Source organism: Hemicordylus capensis, chromosome 8, assembly GCF_027244095.1.
Source record: "Hemicordylus capensis ecotype Gifberg chromosome 8, rHemCap1.1.pri, whole genome shotgun sequence".
Classification (NCBI taxonomy): domain Eukaryota; kingdom Metazoa; phylum Chordata; class Lepidosauria; order Squamata; family Cordylidae; genus Hemicordylus; species Hemicordylus capensis.
The window spans coordinates 8,019,470-8,039,671 of record NC_069664.1 but is presented as its reverse complement, the minus strand read 5'-3'; the positions used below and the strand labels follow the sequence as shown (position 1 = coordinate 8,039,671).

At 41.2% G+C, this 20,202-nt stretch overlaps 1 protein-coding gene across 11 annotated transcripts in view; it reads left to right on the top strand.

The window, feature by feature from the left end:
- Window positions 1-20,202, top strand: part of NSD3 (nuclear receptor binding SET domain protein 3) — a 124,872-nt gene that overhangs the window by 84,289 nt on the left and 20,381 nt on the right. For 7 of the 11 annotated variants that reach the window (XM_053269534.1, XM_053269537.1, XM_053269533.1 and 4 more), the window contains 5 exons: window positions 8,871-9,020; window positions 12,336-12,492; window positions 15,095-15,297; window positions 16,352-16,464; window positions 17,539-17,808. In XM_053269534.1, the coding sequence (XP_053125509.1) occupies window positions 8,871-9,020; window positions 12,336-12,492; window positions 15,095-15,297; window positions 16,352-16,464; window positions 17,539-17,808 (893 nt within the window). The remainder of the gene's footprint in view (window positions 1-8,870; window positions 9,021-12,335; window positions 12,493-15,094; window positions 15,298-16,351; window positions 16,465-17,538; window positions 17,809-20,202) is intronic. The other 4 variants (XM_053269538.1, XM_053269540.1, XM_053269539.1 and 1 more) reach the window with 2 other exon arrangements.

Genomic DNA, 20,202 nt, shown 5'->3' with positions numbered 1-20,202 from the left:
CTAAGTTTCTTGACTAGCTCAAATAACAATTCCTTCTAGTCAATAATCTAGTCAGGCACATTGTTTAAGTTGTCCTTTGAAACCTATGTGGGTGTGCTGGTACATCGTTCGTTCTTTCTTTCTTTCTCTCCTCCTAGAAGTGTGTTCCTAATTGGCTGATTTTGGTTTTGAGAAGTATTCTTCAAAAACATAGTGATGCACATTGCTTTTCAAAGAGACCTGGCTGCTAGAGCAGTTGAGTGTATAGGTGAAAATGTTATATGTGCTATTAAATGTCCATTAAAAACAAAAGGGAAGACATGCCAAGACTTGGGGGGTTGTCCTGCGAAGAATTCTTTACCTCAGAGAATGTAGTTGCAAGCTTCAGTCAGTCATTCTTATGATCATAAACCAGCAAAACAAGGAAGAAAAATGAAATACATTTAAATAAAATAACAATACAACTCTGACCCAAATAACCTAAACATTAACTACTAATTTACAATGGACCCTCAAAGCTTTTTTAAAAAATGGCCACAAGAGAATCTTTATCGTTTAAAAGAAAATTATCATAAAAATCATCTGCATGTCCTGGAAATTTCATTAATATTGATAAAATCAGGTCAAACCTCAAGTCACAAGAAAAACAATATTGAAGGAGGACGTGAGGTATTGACTCAATCTCACCTGAACCACATGGCCATTGGCATTGCGGAATAAGTATATGATGGACTCTACTTTCCAATAGTGCTGAGGGAAGGGCATTAAAACGGGCCCTGTAAAAAGCCCAACAATATTTTGAATAAGTAAGTGTTGTTAGATATAATGGTGGCGCCGGTCTAGAAGATTCCCTCAATGCCCTGAAGGGGGTAAATAACAAGCTTAAATTATTCTACAGTTCAATATCAATTATACACTGCTGAATAATGTCCTTAGACTTCTCATAGCATAAGGAACATAAAAGATAGGAACATAGAAGCTGCCATATACTGAGTCAGACCATTGGTCTATCTAGCTCAGTATTGTCTACACAGACTGGCAGTGGCTTCTCCGAGGTTGCAGGCAGGAATCTCTCTCAGCTCTTATCTCGGAGATGCTGCCAGGGAGAGAACTTGGAACCTCCTGCTCTTCCCAGAGAAGCTCCATCCCCTGAGGGGAATATCTTCCAAGGCTCATGCTTCTAGTCTCCCATTCATATGCAACCAGGGCTGACCCTGCTTAGCTCAGGGGACAAGTCATGCTTGCTACCACAAGACCAGCTCTCATCTGAGTGAGAGGCTACACAAGAACATCTACTCAAGAACATCTGGTGAGAGGCTACACAAGAACAATTTACGAACTATACTCTTCCGCCCACCAGATTGAGAATTGTCCTTCAGTCAGTCCTGTCAGGATAAGATTAAATCTAAGCCAGAACATAATAGTAACCATCCAGACTCTGGCTTCAACTCTAATCCTACCTGCCTCCATTCACAATACAACATTTGCAACACATCTAGGTGTGATTTTTTTTAAAAAGCTCTTAGAAAACCTGATTGACCTAGCTGAGCACCATATAAAAGTTGAGCAAATGACTTGGCAGTAAACAGTTTAGGCTTGTGCCCAAAACGTTTTGGAGGCCATTATGAAGGCCTCCGAAACGTTTCAGTGCTGGGGGCAGTTTTGGCACTGAAACGCCGACGGGGGTAGCACTTTAAGGGCGGGGGAGGGTGTACCCCATCGGCCGGAAGTCGCGAGCGCGCACGCGCCCGTCATGTGCGCGCGCGCACACGGCAGAAAGGCATGCGCATGCACAACTGGCGCACGAGCGCTCGCAACTTCTGGCCGATGGGGGAAACGGGGCGGCAGGGAGGAACGCTGCCGCCCCGAGGGGCTTAAAATCAACAGCGCGCCAGCGGGGGAAATGCGGCAGGAGGAGTGAGTACACCCTCCCCCGCCCTTAAAGTGCTACCCCTGTCGGCGCTGAAGATTTTCATGCACACCCCTAAAACAGTTTAATGGCCGCGGGAAGGAGACTTTCTCCTTGAGTTTATTAGAATTTTAAAATAGCTGCAGCAGTTCTCTGTGCCAATGAAGAAGCATATTTATGCGCAGTTTTCCTCCCATTGGCCAGGAAAACCACACCGTAATACTGAAACCTCTTACTTGCTCAATAGATTGTTTATATACTATTTATAGCTATTTATAGAAATAACTAACTATTTTTATTTATATTTGGCATGATGGAAAACCTAATTTTCATTTTAGAGTAATCAATAACTAAATGATCTTCCTTGCAGTGTTGTTCAAGGGCCCTAAGGGCTCTCTTTAGACCAATTTGGGTTTGCGATAAAATCAGCGCATCGTCTGCTTACAATAAAATAGGCAAATGACTGTTTGTCAGCAAACAAGCATGCAGGTCCAAACCCTGTAGCTGCTTAATTAGGGATTTGATATAAATGTTAAACAAAAAAGGTTCAAAAATACAGCCTTGCCTAACACCTTTGTGGAAATGGGGTTAGTAGATATCCCGCCAAATTGTACTTCACTTTGAGATTGGTTTTATCGTAACATTTATATACCAGTAATAGCAGATGTCAGTCAATTGAAGAGTTTTCTAATTTGGCCCAAAGGGAGACTGTTGAAATTGAGTCGAAAGCCACCCTAAAGTCGACAAGTGCTGCAAAAAGTGATCGTTTAGAGCTACCAGTCCATTTTTTCAGTTAAGTGCTGCAGAACTAAACAGTGATCCATGATTGATCTACCGGATCTAAATCTGGCTTGTTCCTCCTCCAAGATGTTATCAGTCCGATTGCATAGCTTTCAGCAAAGATGTTTAGTATATAATTTGCTGATTATATTTAAAAGACTGATGAGTCTGTAATTGGCAGGATCCTCTCTGCTGTCTTTTTAAAATATGGGAATTATATTAGCCACACTCCAGTCACAATGTGAGCCGATCAATCTATATATGTAAACAGAGAGGCTAAAATTGGAGCCCACAGTTCTACATTGGACTTAATTCTGCCGGAATAAAAATGTTTCCAGGAGCCTTACCAGGTTACCTTACCTCCGGAACCAGGGGACATTGTTGGATATTATCAGCCAGTAAGTCTTTTGAGGTATTGTGAGTATCCTGCTCTCTTTATAAAGAATTGAAATAGACCTCCCAACCCTCAGCTGGAATAGAACAAGCCATACCGGTCAAACCAGATTCAGAAAAATCTGCAGTAATCCTCCAGAATCTGGAAGAATCTTTATTCCTGACAGCCGATATCAGTTGCTGCCAGGTTTCCAGAGAGGCAGCTCTCTTTTTTCTTCAATAAACTTTTATAGTTTCTTTTCTCTTTTATCAGTACTAAATTAGAATTGACAGAAGGATTAACTTTATAAAACTTAGAAGAAATAAGAGCTTTCTCAGCTGCCACATGGTTGTGATCATACCATTTCTTAGATGGATAAAAATTGGAACCCACAGACCGACCTCTTAACAGGCTTAGCAACAAACATCTGCAATTTCTGGATAAGCAAATCATATAATTCCATTAAGGTTAGGGGGGATGTTAATTCTTTCCCTCCTCTAAGATTGCATGATGTATTAAGATACTCTCAGATGAGTTAAAACAATTGGTAACTGCATTACTGACTTGACCATTCCATTTTACCCTAGTCAGTCCAACCTCAACGGCATCAGGTTGATGGTGGCATTGCCCTTCAGGGAATCATTAGTGAAATTAGAAAACAGTAACAGCACTCACAGGTCTTGGTGTAATTTCAAAATAAAGGACCATGCTGGTCAAATTGCAAGATGTCAATATATAATCAAGCATTATATATTATCGGGACGTGCCTGAACCACAATTCAAAGCGCGGTTCAAGCATTCTGAGGGAATTTAGAAAGGGAACTTTTAAGAAAATGGAGAGCAGGTGCTTAGCTTATGTAGGTACCCACATTTGGTAGCTCCTCATTATTCCATTAGAAACCTTGTGATGTCCTTGCTGATGGAGAAAAATATGCTTCTCCTCATTGATCAGAAATACTAGGAGTTTCCAGATCCAGCAAATAATATCTATTATTAGTAGGAAAAGTCGTTAAAATGGTCTCCAGATCATCACCCATCAGAAATTGATCCAGTTTTAATTGTTTCCCAGCATTGGATCCCAGCTGTTCTGTTGAAGCACACAGCCGTTTCTTAGAGCCCATTCTCCCAGGCTAGTCCAAACTAGGGATGTGCATGAATGTTTTAGTGGGCCAGGAAGTGGTACCTTTAAGCGTGAGTCACGCAGGTCCTTACCTGCTGCTCTGCCATCCTGCTGCTTCTCCAGGCACTGCACTGCTCAGAAGTCCATGCACAACTGCAAGATACACATGGCCGTCATGCATGTGAGTCCTGCTGCTGCACATAGGCTGCTAATTGAAGCCCCGTGGCCATGCATGGCATTCTGAGTGGCCTAGCACCATGCCTGGAAAAGTGGTGGGGTGGTGGATCAGGCAAGGACCTGCTTTACTCATGCTTAAAGGTACCGCTCCCTGCCCCACTGGAATGATTCATTGGGCACACCAAATCAATTCATGCACATCCCTAGTCCAAACCTTGTCTTCAAAGTAAATAACTCAACTGATATTGCCAGAATAACTCGTGGAATAATTATCCAATTCAGAAGAACCACAAAAGTTAAAATTAAGAATCCAAACTCCAAAAAGGGAAGCTGAAATAAATACCTAAACAATCCCAGAGCTTACTACCTAAGCTGTTACTGCGTCGCCATCTTGGCTCCTCCTCCATTGCAAGCTTCATACATTTCTCAATGTTTATGGCGCAAATAGTGCGGGGAGAAAATATTCTCCCACAAGTTGACAATGTTAAGCTGGCTTTTCACAGTTAAAAGTATTCCTTAAAATTTCTATGACTAAAACTCAAGAAAAATGCAATTTTTTTTCATTTATTTGTTTTAGGTTTTTTGCCCATCCCATCCCGAAGCCCCAGGATATATAACAAAAGCAAATCTCCCCCTCCTCCTAACAAAACAGAACAAATTGTCAACAAAAATCATTGAAAATTTCCTAACCTTTTTTGGCTTGACCTTGGACAGCAGAGACCAGCCCAAATACCCTTCGACTATTTCTGAATATTGCTCAGGCTTGTTCTTCCAACATGTCTGCAGTTGAAGGGAGTTTCGTAAGGAAGGTGGGCAGCCACCGGCTGTGCCTCTGTTTGTTCGCTTGCAGTCTGAACGCTACGCATTGAATAGTATAAAGGCATCTCTTGCAAAGTAACATGAAGAGAGAATCTGATGTGCACCAACAGTCCCTGGTTTGGTTTGGTTTTGTTGGACTATCTTATTTTTTTGTATTGAAAAGCCATTTTGTGTACCTTGAAGCTCAATAAAGACTTCTGCAGTTATATCAGAGAAGTGTTGCTCCCTGCTGGGAGCATTTGATGAATGATTGTTCCAGAAACTGCTGTGTCCTGAAGGCAACTTGAATAGGAAAGATTTCAGGGGCCATGGCGTAGCAAGCCATGAGGATTTCAGATGGAGCCCTTGCCCCAGTTTTGAGCAAAAGAGAAGGTTTCTTGCCCCTCATACTAGAAATTAAATTCTCTGACGTGTTCTTTTGATCATTGTGTGGATTTCTTTGTAGACAAAAATTAACATGGCAAAGCCAGTATATTCTTGAAACTGTTGAAATGATTTCTGGCTTTTAGGATAATGGATCAGATCAAATAAAACACCAAGCCATGGTTTTGCCTTACATCTGAACTGATCCATTGTATTAAAACCCGGACCCAGTAGACTTATACAACCAAGTTTCATGGACTCTTGCACAGTGGTGACTGACGAAAGGACAGCAGGCTCTGAAATCTGTTTTTTACTAGATTGATAAGCTCTATTCCCTTTCAACTCTATGTATAGAAAGTAGCTTCTTAAATAGAAAGCCAAGTGAGTTAGCAGCAATAATTGTGTCTCTGAGGCATGGGTTTAGTTAGTTCTATTCTGCTTTCTTACTGCATTTATATATTGCTTCCTTTGGGACTGCCAGAAGGTTGTTTACAATTTAAAATAACATCATATGGTCCTGTGCATTTACCTTCTTGTACAGACATGCAAAGGTAAAAAGGATTGAAGGAAGAGCAAAACAAGCAAACTCAAGGACCAACTCTTACATAATATTAAACAGAGTTGTATCCCACTTATCTATCCACTTACAATGACGTTCAAGCCATTTCATTTTCATGGAGGGTGGACTTTGACATGTAAATTTTCCACCTGAGAACAAATCAACAGATTCCCTCACCTGATGTCTTCTTTGGAGGGCTGCATCAGTAAGCCAATGCCCTCCGGCAGAGCAAGCCTTCCCAGAAGAACCCAGTCGGTTGGAAGTTGGAATGAGCAAAGAAGGGGCTTGATGCAGTTGTTCCCCTCCCTTGCTGATGTCAGTGGTGGCTATGGTTGTCTTGGCCTCAGTGATGGGGCAAAGAGAGAGCACTTCCAAGAAACATTTGTCCCCCCAGACCAGTCAAGGAATGGAACAGGTAGCAATGTCAGGTCAGGAGGTGCGGGTCTGCTCCTGCTCCTGTCCTTCCCACAGACATAATGTTAAGTATGACCCAGGTGAAGTGGCCACAGAGGGAGACAGTCATGGGAAGGGAAAAGCTAAATAGCAGTTGGTGCTAGCCAGGGTAAGGAAGGGAGCCATGGTGGCTCATCACTCCCTTGGATGTAGCTAGGTAGAATGGATATGGTTCTGGAATGGCAGGAAGAGAATGCTCACAATTTATTTTCACCTGTTGGGTCTACTTTTGGTTTACTCCAGGCAATCTTTCTGACTCCTGGCTCTCTTGACAGTAGGTCTCGTTCCCCAATACAACTCTCTATACTGGAGAGCCAGCGTGGTGTAGTGGTTAGAGTGCTGGACTAGGACTGGGGAGACTCGAGTTTAAATCCCCATTCAGCTATGAAACTAGCTGGGTGACTCTGGGCCAGTCACTTCTCTCTCAGCCTAACCTACTTCACAGGGTTGTTGTGAAAGAGAAACTCAAGTATGTAGTACACCGCTCTGGGCTCCTTGGAGGAAGAGCAGGATATAAATGTAATAATAATAATAATTCCTTGTGCAAAATATTTGACCAAATCAATTTGAATTTGAATTGAATTCTAATAGATTTGATTTGACTCAAAACTGCTTGCACAGAATGGGATACGTTTGAATTGATTCGAATTTGCCTGAACTTGAATAGAAATATCTCAAGTGTTAGACTTGAATTTGATTTGGGTTCAGGTAAATTTGAATCAATTCGAACAAATCCCATTCTGTGCAAATGGTTTTGAGTCAAATTGATTCAAATTTGAATTGATTCGGTCACATTTTTTGCATATTCCTAATTCCTTGAGAACGGTACCTTGCTCTCAGTGTACACTACAATGTAAAGAGTGCATTACTCTCTAATTCCTTTAGAACAGTACATCCCTTGGTCACTGTTGCGTGTACTATATCGTATGCACCCAGAATCCAAGATTTTAGATTACTTTGGAAGGAACTTTGTTGGAAGAGAAAATAGAAAGCCTGAAAGCCACACCAGAGGGATAGATTGGAAATTCCAAATCAGCCTTGCTCCCAGATCAGTGTAAACTACACCCAGGCTCCTCTTCTAGTGCTTAGCGGGTTCAATACAATTTACTCTGGAGGACTAGAAATGTTCTTTTTAAAACTGGAAAATAATGCTATTATCTAGAATCCTAATTCCATGTAGCACATGTGGCAGATACCACTTGCCAGTCCATGTTCTGAATCTTTGCAAGGAAAGAGAGCCAGAATGAGTGGTAGCTACAGACTTGGGCAGTTGAGGAAAATTATCAGAGCTTTGGCCATAGAATTGTCCAAACCAAAAAGCTTTGTTTAAGATGGCAAATTAAAATAAAGGAAGAGCCATGGTTTGACTTTTTACAATTGTTTCAAAGTGATTTTCAAAAAGTCCTGTTATTACTTTATGTCTCCTTTGCATTTTAGGGATCTTCCCCCTCAATCACTTGAGACTGGTAAAAATTAAATTAGAAAAGCTGTGTTCAGATGTTAACTTACTGGTCAGAAATCTCAGCCTGATAGGAGACTAGGGCAACAGACTCTAAAGTCTCCGATAAAATGTGGGGAGAAAATAATATCCAACCTAGCCTGTACTGCACTTGTTTATACAGAATATTTCCCTGATGCCAACATCATTTCCCCTTCCTGCTGTTCTTTTCAGAAATTAATTGGGGGTCATAGATCACCCTCTACTATGTTTATTTGCATTGTCTGAATCAGATGGTGTCTCCTCCCTCAAGGAAGGTTTCGGATTGACTAACAGTCTTCCCAGGTTGAGTTTTATTCCTGGTAATTAACATTTGAACAGGCCATTTGGTTTGGGGCTCAGGCAGAACGTATCTTCCAACAGACAAAATACAGTACACTAGCAAGTCTTGCCAATATAATTTCTTATATTCTTGTTACTTGTGCAAAACCTTGTATATATAGTGTTCTGTTCCTAGCCCCTACTGACAGCCTCTTCCATAGTCAGCTGCCTTTCCCTTTTCAGGGAAGAAACCAACAGGTGCCTTTTCTAAAATGAGCAGATTTAAGAGAGTGCGCAGATGAAATCCAATTTGGACCTAGACCTTTTTTTTAGAAAACCACTCCTCTTTCTGCACATAGACATGGATGCTATCTTGTTCAGCCTTAACCTCTCAGTAGATGTAGAAACTTTTTTCTGTCACTTTTTCTTTTTTCTCATCACATCACTTTTCTTTTCATACTGAAAGCATAAGTAATATATGAATAGTAGGTGTTTTAATTTGGTTTTATTTTATTTTTCTCCTTATGGAATCATGGGTAGTTTCATTGCAACTCATTTCTTTCTGTTTGTTTCGTATAGGGCTGATAGTGCAGGATCATTCAGACCCCCTGTTCAGTTCATATGCCTTTAAGTCTCACTACCTACTGAATGAATCAAATCGTGCTGAGTTGATGAAATTACCTATGATTCCTCCTTCTTCGTCAGCTTCCAAAAAGAAATGTGAGAAAGGTAACCAAAATAGCTTCTTTCTCTTTTTAATTTTCTCTCACTTTTCCTGCTTTTTCCTTTCCTTTTTTGTTTGCTTTTTATTTATTATTAAATTAAATCAAGCTCTGTATGCTCATCCAGCACCTTCTTGTTGCGCTTGGTAAACTTCACTCATCGCTTATTGTCAGTGTGCATTCATGTTGGCAAAATACCACAAAAGGGCTTAAAATAATTGCTGAATTCCACTCAAGTGTTGAGTCGCATTTTTATCAGACAATCCGATAGGCTTCCCAAGATTGCGAGATAGAGCTCCATCTCTCTAGACTCTGTCGTATCCGTGTGTTGCATGTGTGTGATACCCAATAACCACACTCAAAGAGGCAGATAATGTTTGGGCCCGCTTCAGACACTCAGCAGCTCCATTCGGTGCCAGGATGTGGTTGCCTAAGGGAATCAAGTATGATGGGTTCTCAAACTTGGGTCCCCAGATATTGTTAGGCGTCAACTCCCGTAATACCCAGCCACAATGGCCAAGTTTGAGAACCCTTAAAGTATGAGATTCAGCCACTTCAAATAGGGTTTATATGTGCAACTGTCATGGGATTGCGGCAACCCTTTTCTGAACAGGTGATCACATGGGGCTGCCACGTCTTTGAACTGGGCCTTGGCATTCCAGTTCGTTGGTAGCTGCTGCCCTTTACATTTCTCAATTGCCTTTATCCATAGAAAGAAGACCAGCCGTCACCATTGCAATATGTAACCTGCTCTAGGAAGAAAAAGTCCTTATAAATCTTTATTGCTATGCTGTGTTGGTACTTCAGAAGAAGGCTAAAGGCTTAGGCAGGCAGATGGCTTTTGGCTGGTGAATCATTCTGATATATCTCCAGGGGCTTCCTCCCAGCCACTTGCAACCCCCTTCCCATTTTCATGAATATAGTACAACTTAATGAGTACATTATACATGGCTGATATATGTTTCCCCCAGTCCATGCTTCTGATGGGAGCTTCCTAGATCAGGAGGAGGCAAAGTTTGTCCTTCAGATAGCAAGAAAGGGACTCTTATAGGTAGGAATTTAGAAGGAAGTCTTTTTAAAAAACACAACCACCCCAAAACCTGGTCACCTGGCATTGCTGAATAAGGGTGGCCACCTTGGGCAGGGGGATACTGGCCATTGTTCATTGCAAATGTTTGTTTAAATCTATAAAGTTCAAAATTGTGTCTCATCTAATGTTGAGGCTCATCCAAAACATTAACCAAACCAGTTCAAAACCAGGCAGTGACAACCTTATGCAATGTTTTTCTGTGCAGATGATCACTTCTTGAGACACCAGTTTTGCAAACTGTTTGGACAAGTTTGAAGTATGTAGAGCCTATGTGCAGTGGAAATCTACCTTCCCCGTCCACTGGGTGCACCTGTGTTACTTCAAGATGGGTTCACTGGATGTCCATATGTTGGATATTCTATATGATCCCTATATTGAGGCCCAAAGGGTGGGGTAGTTGTTCAAGTCATATAAAATCCAGGAAACAGTAATATGGCTCAGGTCTATGTGCTTTCTAGTTGACACATGGAGATCCTGAGGCAAACATGGCATCTAGCCTGTGGGCTTCTGGCGGGCTTGTTCCCTCTAGTGTGTATAGGCTCTGCACATTTAGAGCCACATCCAAACCAGGTGTTTTGTCTGAGGAGTGGGAATAAACTGTACCATCTCTGAAAGCCTTGGCCACTCAGAATATGTGCAGAACTTATGCTCTTGCTAGTCTTCTTAACAAGTTCACTTAACCATGTTATGTACTGAGATGGGTCTCCAGCACCGAGAGACTTGAGACAATCAAAATTATTTTGAGCCCTCTTTCTGCTTAACTTCAGCAAATCTTACTAATGCATTGTAAGAGCCAATTTTCCTTGCTTAGCATTGAAAATTTTGTGTGGTTTTTTTGGTTTTTTGGTTTTTTTCTTTGGTTTGCTTTGGTTTTCATGTCTTTTGGCATTTTACCATATTTGGGCATCATTTCAATGATTGGGGCTGTATTTCCTCTGAAACCATATTCACACTTTCACTTTAAGAACTAATTGTGGGATTTTGAAATGAAAAGGAAATCCAAACCTTTAGGCTTTATTACATGCACAGCAGAGGAAATATAGTAATGATTTTGTCATTGTTTTAACAACCTTTTTTTTTTTTGGCACCCTATAACAGTGCAATTACAGTTTTTGAAAGTCTATAGGTGGACAAGATTTTCTGACAGACTTTTGGAAAATAATAATCCAAATTACTTGATATTTTAAAAATAGCTTCAAATGCAGTTTTCTAAATTTTGAAGGAGTTTTATCCCTGCAGGATTGAAGCATTTTAATATTTCATATCAAACATGTGGTAAAGGTGTGTGCTATATGAAGCAAAACCAGTCAACAGTTCCTCACCTCCAGATATCCTCATCCCTTTCTGTAAATATTTTAACTGCTGTGAGATTCCTGTCTGAATGCAAACGGCAGGGGCGTGGTGCAGCTGTAATTATCCTTATCCCTTAACTCTGGTTGCACACTCTGGTTTGCAGTTTTAGAGCTGGCTTTGTAGATGTAAAGACGCTGCACCATGGTTAGCGCTGAAAAGAGAAGGGGGGGGGATTGGAAGCCGTGTGTGAGGAGAAGGGAGTACACAGGTGACAGAGGCCTGTTCCTGTGGCTAAGAGATTGGGAAGCTTTACATCTGCACCACACTATTTACTATTTTATGTTTAGCATCTATCCCTGCCTTTCTATAAAACAACCAAGGCAGCTGAGCATACCATGTAGCAAACCTTCATATTGAAGGGTTGAGATTTGCAACAACAACAAAATTGGAATGTCTTGCATTCTCTTTGACGCAGAAAACAATGGATCAACCTATAGGCTGCTTTTGTTCACTAACTGATTGCTGAGGGATCCAGTCATGGCAATGCAGGTTTAAAACGGATATCATTGAATCCAGGTACTTGTTTGGAATATTGGCAACTTTTAGAATTTCTGGAAAGAGAGAAATCCTTCCGGGTTTTTGCATTCCAAAACCTCTTTCTTGGAAAGTAGGTTTGATTGCCAACTTGGCTGTGTAACCCCCAAATTTGAAACCATAATTACTTGGCTTGGGAGTTTAAATGTTTGACTAGACTTGTTGAAACAATGTGTGTTTTTTAATCCAGCATTGTAACTTTGACTTGATCCTTTGTTTTGTCATTTGTATGGGATGAGACTGTAATCCCAAATTTATTGTACTGAACGTTTTTTTAAAAAGAGAGCTGGATGCCTCGCACCTGATGCTTTTGACTATAAAGTGAGCCATGTCATTTGTTTAAAGGTGGAAAATTGTTGTGCTGTGAATCGTGTCCTGCATCCTTCCACCCAGAATGTCTTAACATCGAGATGCCAGACGGCTCCTGGAACTGCAATGACTGTAAAGCTGGCAAGAAACTGCGGTACAAGCAGATTGTTTGGGTCAAGCTTGGAAATTACAGGCAAGTTAATGTCAGCTAAAAAGTACTTTTGGTTATCCCACCAGGATGATGGTGATTAGTAGAAGTTCATTTTTTAATTGAAAACCTTTCCTGTAGAAAGACCTCGTTATCTACAGGCTTTTGTATCTTTCCCTTCTACCAGCAAACTCAGTGTAACACTCATGGGCTCCCCCCCCCACCTATTTTATCCCTTTAAGAAGTGTAAGGCCAGTTCATGCAATCAGAAATAGGGTAGGACAAGTGTCCTACCCAAGTTCATTAGCTGTTTTGTGATAGCTTCCTGTTGGGTGGGAGGGTTCTGTCCTCCTTAGCAGCTGTACCCAACTGTTTAATGAGGTAGGAGGAAAAGCTCTCTGACGGAGCAGAGGCTACCTGACTATCACTGTCTGCGCTTCCTACCATGCTTTTCATTCACACACAACCGCAAAATGGGAGTGCACACAGCTACCGAACATGGGTAGGATGTTTGTCCTACCCAGTTTGCAGTTGTGTGAGTGGGCCTATTTTGTGTGGAGAAACTGACTCAGTCTCACCCCAGTAGATTCAATGATGAAGAGGGATATGAATCCAGGTCTCCCTGGCCAAATTTCAGCACTACACCATACCACACTGGCTCTTGAAGATTAAGGCTATTCAGCTGTTGTGAGTACCTGTTGGCTGACGTTTTTGAGGCCAAGGCGATGGAATTTACTACCGCTTGACAAGGGTTGGAGTCAGATGCTTGGCCTGTTTAGATGGGCTGTTAAGACTTCGTTTGAGGCAGATTTTTAGCCTCCAGAAGTCATGAAGTTTAACTTTAGTTTGCATTATTTTCAGTGTTTGTTTATATACTGATTTATTTAGTTTTGTATTTTCTTTGGATATGTCTTATATATTTGGGAGTTTTAATACTGCTCTCTGTTTGGAGAACTCATTCTCAGATGTGGATCTTTAGACGAAAACAGTGCAAAGCTGTCCTCTGCCTCACAGCAGTGCCTCCCCATCTCAAGATCATTTCTTGTACTTGTTGAAAAACATATTTCACTGAACAGAGTACATCCCTTTCTCCAGCATCAGAGCTAATAACTCTTGGAGTTTTTAAAGGAGCTCAACAAAGATAGAATCATCTGTGCATTCCCTAAGAAAGGATGGATGTCAAAACCAAAGTATGCTCAACAATTGCCTATGCAGCACTCTTAAAGAGAGTCCATAAGGATCTTCTGTTAGTGCGCTGCTCTTAATTATGAGGACATGCTTTCTAATGCTTACCCCAGATCTATTGCCTTGTAGTCTAATTTTTTAGGTACTATCTTAATGGCTAGGATGAACTATGGTTTCTTCTCACCCACCCTCACTTTCCCCCCTACTTAAACATTTGGAAATTATGAACCTTCTCTTCTCTAACCTAAAGATGCTTTACCCCTTCATGCTCTTCTCATGCAGCTGGTCCTCTAGGGCTGCTCAACTTCGGCCCTTCTGCAGATGTTGGCTTACAACTCCCATAATCCCTGGCCATTGGCCACTGTGACTGGGGATTATGGGAGTTGTAGTCCAAAACAGCAGGGGGGCCAGAGTAGAGCAGGCCTGCTCTAGACACATTAAAAGTGGCTTCCAAATCCTTTCCAGCTTGTCAACATCCTCCTTGCTCTATGGTGGCCAACACTGGCACAGTAAAATGTTGACAGCACTGGCTGGAATGAGACTATAAATTCTTATATTTGTCGTCCCATTTTCCTACCTGGAAACAGTTCTCTTGCAAGCGTAACCTAAAATGGCACTGTTATTTTGTGCCAAAGCTATTAATTCATATTCATTTTGTCATCTCCTTAGTTAATATTCAGAAGAGTTGTTGCCTAGCCAGTATCAAACTTTATGCCTTGTCCTTGAATTCATTTTGTGTCTATCTTCTCAGGTCTCTTATTTTATTGAGATAATTTTTGAATTTTTAACTTAACTTATGTTTGCATCCCCTCCCCCCCTCCCGCTCAGGTTTTCTACAATCTACAAATTTAATGAGTGGACTACCCAGTCCTTCATTCCAGTCATTAATAAATATGTTACATGCGAGTGTGAATGGGTGTGTAAACACACAAACAGAGAGAACAACTTCTTGCCAGTCTGCTGTTCCACTTTGACTACAGTTTTGCACAGTATCTGATAGCTTCTTCTAGTCTGGGAAGCTTTTGTAAACCAGAACAGAGTTGGTCCTCCTTTTTTCTTTCTTTCAGACTGTTAATGTAAAGCAGTCTGTTAAGCTTCACAGATCTATATTGAATCACACCACTTTTGTCACTAACTTAGAGACTGCAGTGTCTTCTAGGTTGGATTGCTTGTGTGGGGTTCCTGTACAAGTCCCACTGGAATGGAGATTGTGTAGCACTGGTGCTTGCTTATATAGCTTCCAAGCGATGGGGATATTATACTATATTTATGTATAAGAATATATTGAGGGTGATGTAAATAGTAGTGATAGTGATTTTGCAAACACTGCTTTGGTTTGAGAACTAAAAATTAAAGTTAAACCAAAGTTTAAACCACCTGTCTTGTATTTCACCAACGTGTGCTGTTGTTGCTGCTGCTGTTGTTATTTCTTCTTCTTCTTCCCTGTCCCTATGTTTTCTAGGTGGTGGCCAGCTGAGATCTGCAATCCCAGGTCTGTCCCTCTCAACATACAGGGCCTCAAACATGATATCGGGGACTTCCCAGTATTTTTCTTTGGTTCACATGACTACTATTGGGTTCATCAGGGCAGAGTATTCCCTTACGTTGAAGGAGACAAAAGTTTTGCTGAGGGGCAAACTAGTATTAACAAGACTTTCAAGAAAGGTAAAATTAAACACATTTTTAGTTATTTAAAGTTATTTAATTATGAAAGTCTCCACGTTTTTGTGTCTCCACCACCACTGAATTGCATGGAAATTTTGTTTTGTGTCCTCTGTGAAACACCACCACCACAACAACAAATATTTATATATACAACAAAAAACATTCAACAAATGTTTCCAAAGTGGTTTACATAGAGAAACAACAAATCAATCAATCAGTAAGATGGATCCCTGTCCCCAAAGGGCTCACAATCTGAAAAGAAACATAAGATAAACTCCAACAACAGTTACTGGAGGTACTGTGCTGGGGTGGATAGGGCCAGTTACTCTCCCCCTGCTAAATAAAGAGAATCGCCACATTAAAAAGGTGTCTCTTTGCCCAGTTAGCAACTCAATTTAATTCCCATAAGTATCCATCAAAATGCTTACAGTTAGGTACAGAGAATGTAAGCAACGTGAGTTCTGGAGGAAATTTTCATCTGAAAAGTAGTAATAGAGTCGCATACTTGGTAAAATGATACTTGTAATAATTAGCATGGTAATTTTTTGTCAATTAATTGGTTAGATTACTAATTTAAAACCTTTTGATAAATTAAAAATGTTCCCCTGATAATTGGGCACCTATATGAATACTTGTCTGTATTCATAACACAGGTGCTTACAAAAACTGAGTGCAGACAGTGCCATCTTAAGAGAGGCATTACCTCTTTTTCTCCCATGCAGGATGGAATGCTCTTCTAAGATTAAGAAATATATGAGCATTATGTGAACATAAGGAAAGTGCTCTCTTTTTTTCTTTTGAACTATAGTTTTCACTTGGGTAGATCTATACAGATCAATCTGTGATAATAGATGAAATCAGTTTAATGCAATAACAGATTAAAAAATTCTACAGTTAATCTAAGGTTTCTTTTAATGGGTGAGACCCTAGACATAATGTGATTGTTTAAAACCATTTTGTTATAGATTACCAAATATCATCTCTTTGTGAAGTGTCCCTCAGCACCAGCTGCTAACACTAACTCCCTCCCCTCATTTTGGGCTCCTTCACACAGCACTTGAAGAAGCAGCAAAGCGCTTCCAGGAACTGAAAGCACAAAGAGAAAGCAAAGAAGCACTTGAGATTGAGAGGAATTCAAGAAAGCCGCCTCCCTACAAACACATTAAAGTGAGTCTCTTCTGCCCTTTGTGTTTGATGCATCAGGCACACGTTGCACTCACCTTGACGCACACAGCTGCTAAATTCATGCTTGTGCCATTTTTGCCTAATGTTAAGGCCAGTTCCTGTGGTCACCTGGGGAAACATTAGTAATGATGATGAGCAGTGCTAAGCTTGCCTTCCTTGTCTGGTATTACATTAACAAAGTGCTAACGCTCTCTTCTTGAAAGCCTGTTCACACAACCAAACTGTTATATGATAAGGAAGGAGTTCACATGAAATGGCTGCTAATTTTTCTCCATAAAGCAGCTAAGAAAAATCTTTCTTTCCTACACTAAAGAAATTGCACGTGTCAACAACATTCTAGTGTGGTGTTGCCTGCATCCCCCTGACTTGCTTTAGAAAATGATACTTGTGTGTGAAGTTTGGATTGTGAGACTGGGGTTGACCTCTTTTGCAAATATATCATTGTTGAACTTATGTGAAAAGAATAATCTGATGGGTAAGTACAGGTAGGGAGAGAGAGATGTGACTTCTGAAAACAGGATAGTGTAATAAGAAGCAAGTCTAGTTTTTTTAGGCTGATGAATGTCTCTGTTGTTGGAAAGTCACTGTGTACTTTAGACCAGGGATTCTCAATGTTGGGTCTCCAGATATTATTGGACTTCAACTCCCATAATCCCCAACCAAGGACCACTGGGGCTGGGGATTATGGGAGTTGAAGTCCAATACCATCGGGGGCGCAACGTTGAGAATCCCTGCTATAGACTTCCTCATGTTTCTCCTTAAATCCTGTATAAGCTTCTCTAGTCATGCTGTTCTAACAGTAAACTCTGTGGCCCTCTTCACACATGCATGTCCATCAATTGATGACTGCAAAATGAAATGATGACTTGCAGGTATGAAAGAGCTACTCATAGGTTTCATATCCCTCAAGCATGGTGCTTTTCAGTGGAAAGATGTTTAGCTGCCAGTCATCACGTGATGAGAATGTAAGCGAGGTACATGCATCTGTAAATCAACCAAGTCTATGTGCATGCTAGAAATTCAGGTTTTATCTCTTCTTGATTCTCTGTTCCATAGTCCAACAAAGTAGTGGGGAAGGTTCAGATTCAGGTTGCAGACTTGTCAGAAATTCCCCGCTGTAACTGCAAGCCAACGGATGAGAATCCTTGTGGCCTGGAATCAGAGTGTTTGAATCGCATGCTGCAATATGAGTGCCATCCTCAAGTGTGCCCTGCAGGAGAGCGCTGCCAGAACCAGTGTTTCACCAAAAGACTCTATCCGGAAGCAGAAATTATAAAAACTGACCGGCGAGGCTGGGGTCTTCGAACAAAACGAAACATTAAAAAGGTAACATTTTGGATAAATGCTCTTTGAGCGCTCGTATTGTAACAGATTAGGGTTTTTGTCTGATCTCATAATAAATACCACACGAATAAAGCTTGAATCAGGGTACTAGTAATAGTGTACTAGTTTGATCAGTTTAAAAAATACCATACAGTTCTTAAGGTATGGGAGCTAGGTGCAGTGGCATCTAAGTTGGCTCATGGCACAAGCAATGGAAGGCAATAATATCCTGCTTCCTTTTTAAGCTGCCAGTTTTTCATAGTACATATGAAAGAGTAGAAGGGGCTTTTGACTGTTTTACCGGGGTGTTCTGAAAACAAAAGTAGAACCAGTGTGGTGTAGGGAATAGTGTTGGACAAACTGAGGAGATCTGGGTTCAGATCCCCACTCACTGTAATGATCTGGTGGCTGGATCGGCTACTCTATCCGAGCCCAGCCCACCCTCACAGGGTGGAACATAGGAGCATAGGAAGCTGCCATATACCAAGTCAGACCATTGGTCTATCTAGCTCAGTAGTGTCTTAGACTAGCAGTGACTGCTCCAAGGTTGCAGGCAGGAATCTCTCTCAGCCCTATCTTGGAGATGCTGCCAGGGAGAGAACTTTAAACCTTCTGCTCTTCCCAGAGCGGCACAGTATCTCACAGTGCTCACACTTGGTTTACACAGAGAAATAACAAATAAATAAGATGGATCCCTGTCCCTAAAGGGCTCACAATCTAAAAAGAAACATGAGAAACACACCAGCAACAGTCACTGGAGGTACTGTGCTGGGGGTTGGATAGGGCCAGTTACTCTCCCCCTGCTAAATAAAGAGAATCACCATGTTAAAAGGTGCCTCTTTGCCAAGTTAGCAGGGGTCTAATATGCATATGCATACAGGGTGGACCCTGCTTAGCTAAGGGGACAAGTCATGCTTGCTACCACAAGACCAGCTCTCCTCTCCTAGTTGTGATTATAAAATAGTGACAATCCCATGTATGCCAATCCAAGCTTCTTACATGGAGGATGGACTTCAAATGTGCTAAATAAAGTATTTGGGCTGCAGCTGTGATCTCTTAGCATCTGAGTGATTTGACAGCCTAACCTGAATATGCAAAAGCAGTTTACATTTATCCAGGACACTTGTGTCAGAACAAAGATCTTATAAAATATAATAAAACATTTGATTTAGTCATTGTCTTATTCTCTGGAACCAGCAATGTCCTGGTTGAACACTGTAAGTGGAGTAGGCTCAGTAGAAAATATTTCTTTGGGTTTGAGAAGGTTTGAATCCACCTCCCGTTAGCAGCTGTAATACAAAACTAGACCTCATAGTTAGTAAATATCTTGTTTTGTCACTAGAGTAGTGAGTTGTCATAACTCCTACCAGAGCTAGAGGAGAAGTGGGTGGAGTTCACTGTGGTGAACCTTTGACTGTAAGGGATTCACAGGCTGCCACCACCCATTTTATTTTAAAGTGGGGAAACTTTCTCTCCATATAAGATTCCTGGGAGGGATAAAGTGGCAAAACCCTCCCTAGAAGGGCTGAGCAGTCCTAGGCCTCCCAAGGTGTGCAACTAAGGCAGACCCAAAATTAAGAGTAGCACACTTCACTAACAAGGGTTTATTATCACATTTAAAAGGAAGACGATATAAGAACACTTGTCTTTTCATTGAGCAAATTGTGTGTGAGAGAAGTTTTCATTAACTAGGCAACTCAGATTCAAGCAATTCCATAAAGGAAAATAACTTCCCTCACATGTCTAACTGAATTGATCCCTATCTTATTAGTCATAGGCAGGGATCTTTCTGCTGTCACCAGCCTCCAGGCCATGGCTGCTCATTTCCCCAGCGGCTTCTCAACCTGCTACTTCCTCAGGACACTCTTTGGACAGAACAAACAGCTTTCTCTTCATCTGGATCGTGATCCATTGCACTCATAAGAGTGGGTTCTGTGCCTGTGCTGGACCATTCGGGCAGAATTGACTAGCTCCTCGAAGCGCTTAGCCCCACCCCTTGCACACGGTGCATTTCCTCAGTTTGGGCAAGCTAGCGTTTTCTCCTCAGTTCCTTTCTGACCACCATTGTGTCAGAACCTCAGACAGTGAGCTCCTCAGACCAGAACAATTTCTGTGCAGAAAAAGTATTAAAATAGTTTAGTTTATTAAGTGTAACGACTCAGACTGGACCAGACAATTCTTACTCTGAATACTTTCAACTTAGTCAAAACGAACTGACAGATTATTCGGCTACAACCTTGGACTGGACTCGGACTTTCATTTACTCTTGAGCATTTTTTCCTTTTAAACACTGTGTTCACTGCAACACTAAACTTCCATCAGCAGATGATCGTGATTTGTGTTTGCTTTGCCGGATACAGTGTCAAAGTTGACATTGAGCACAATACCGAAGCTGAA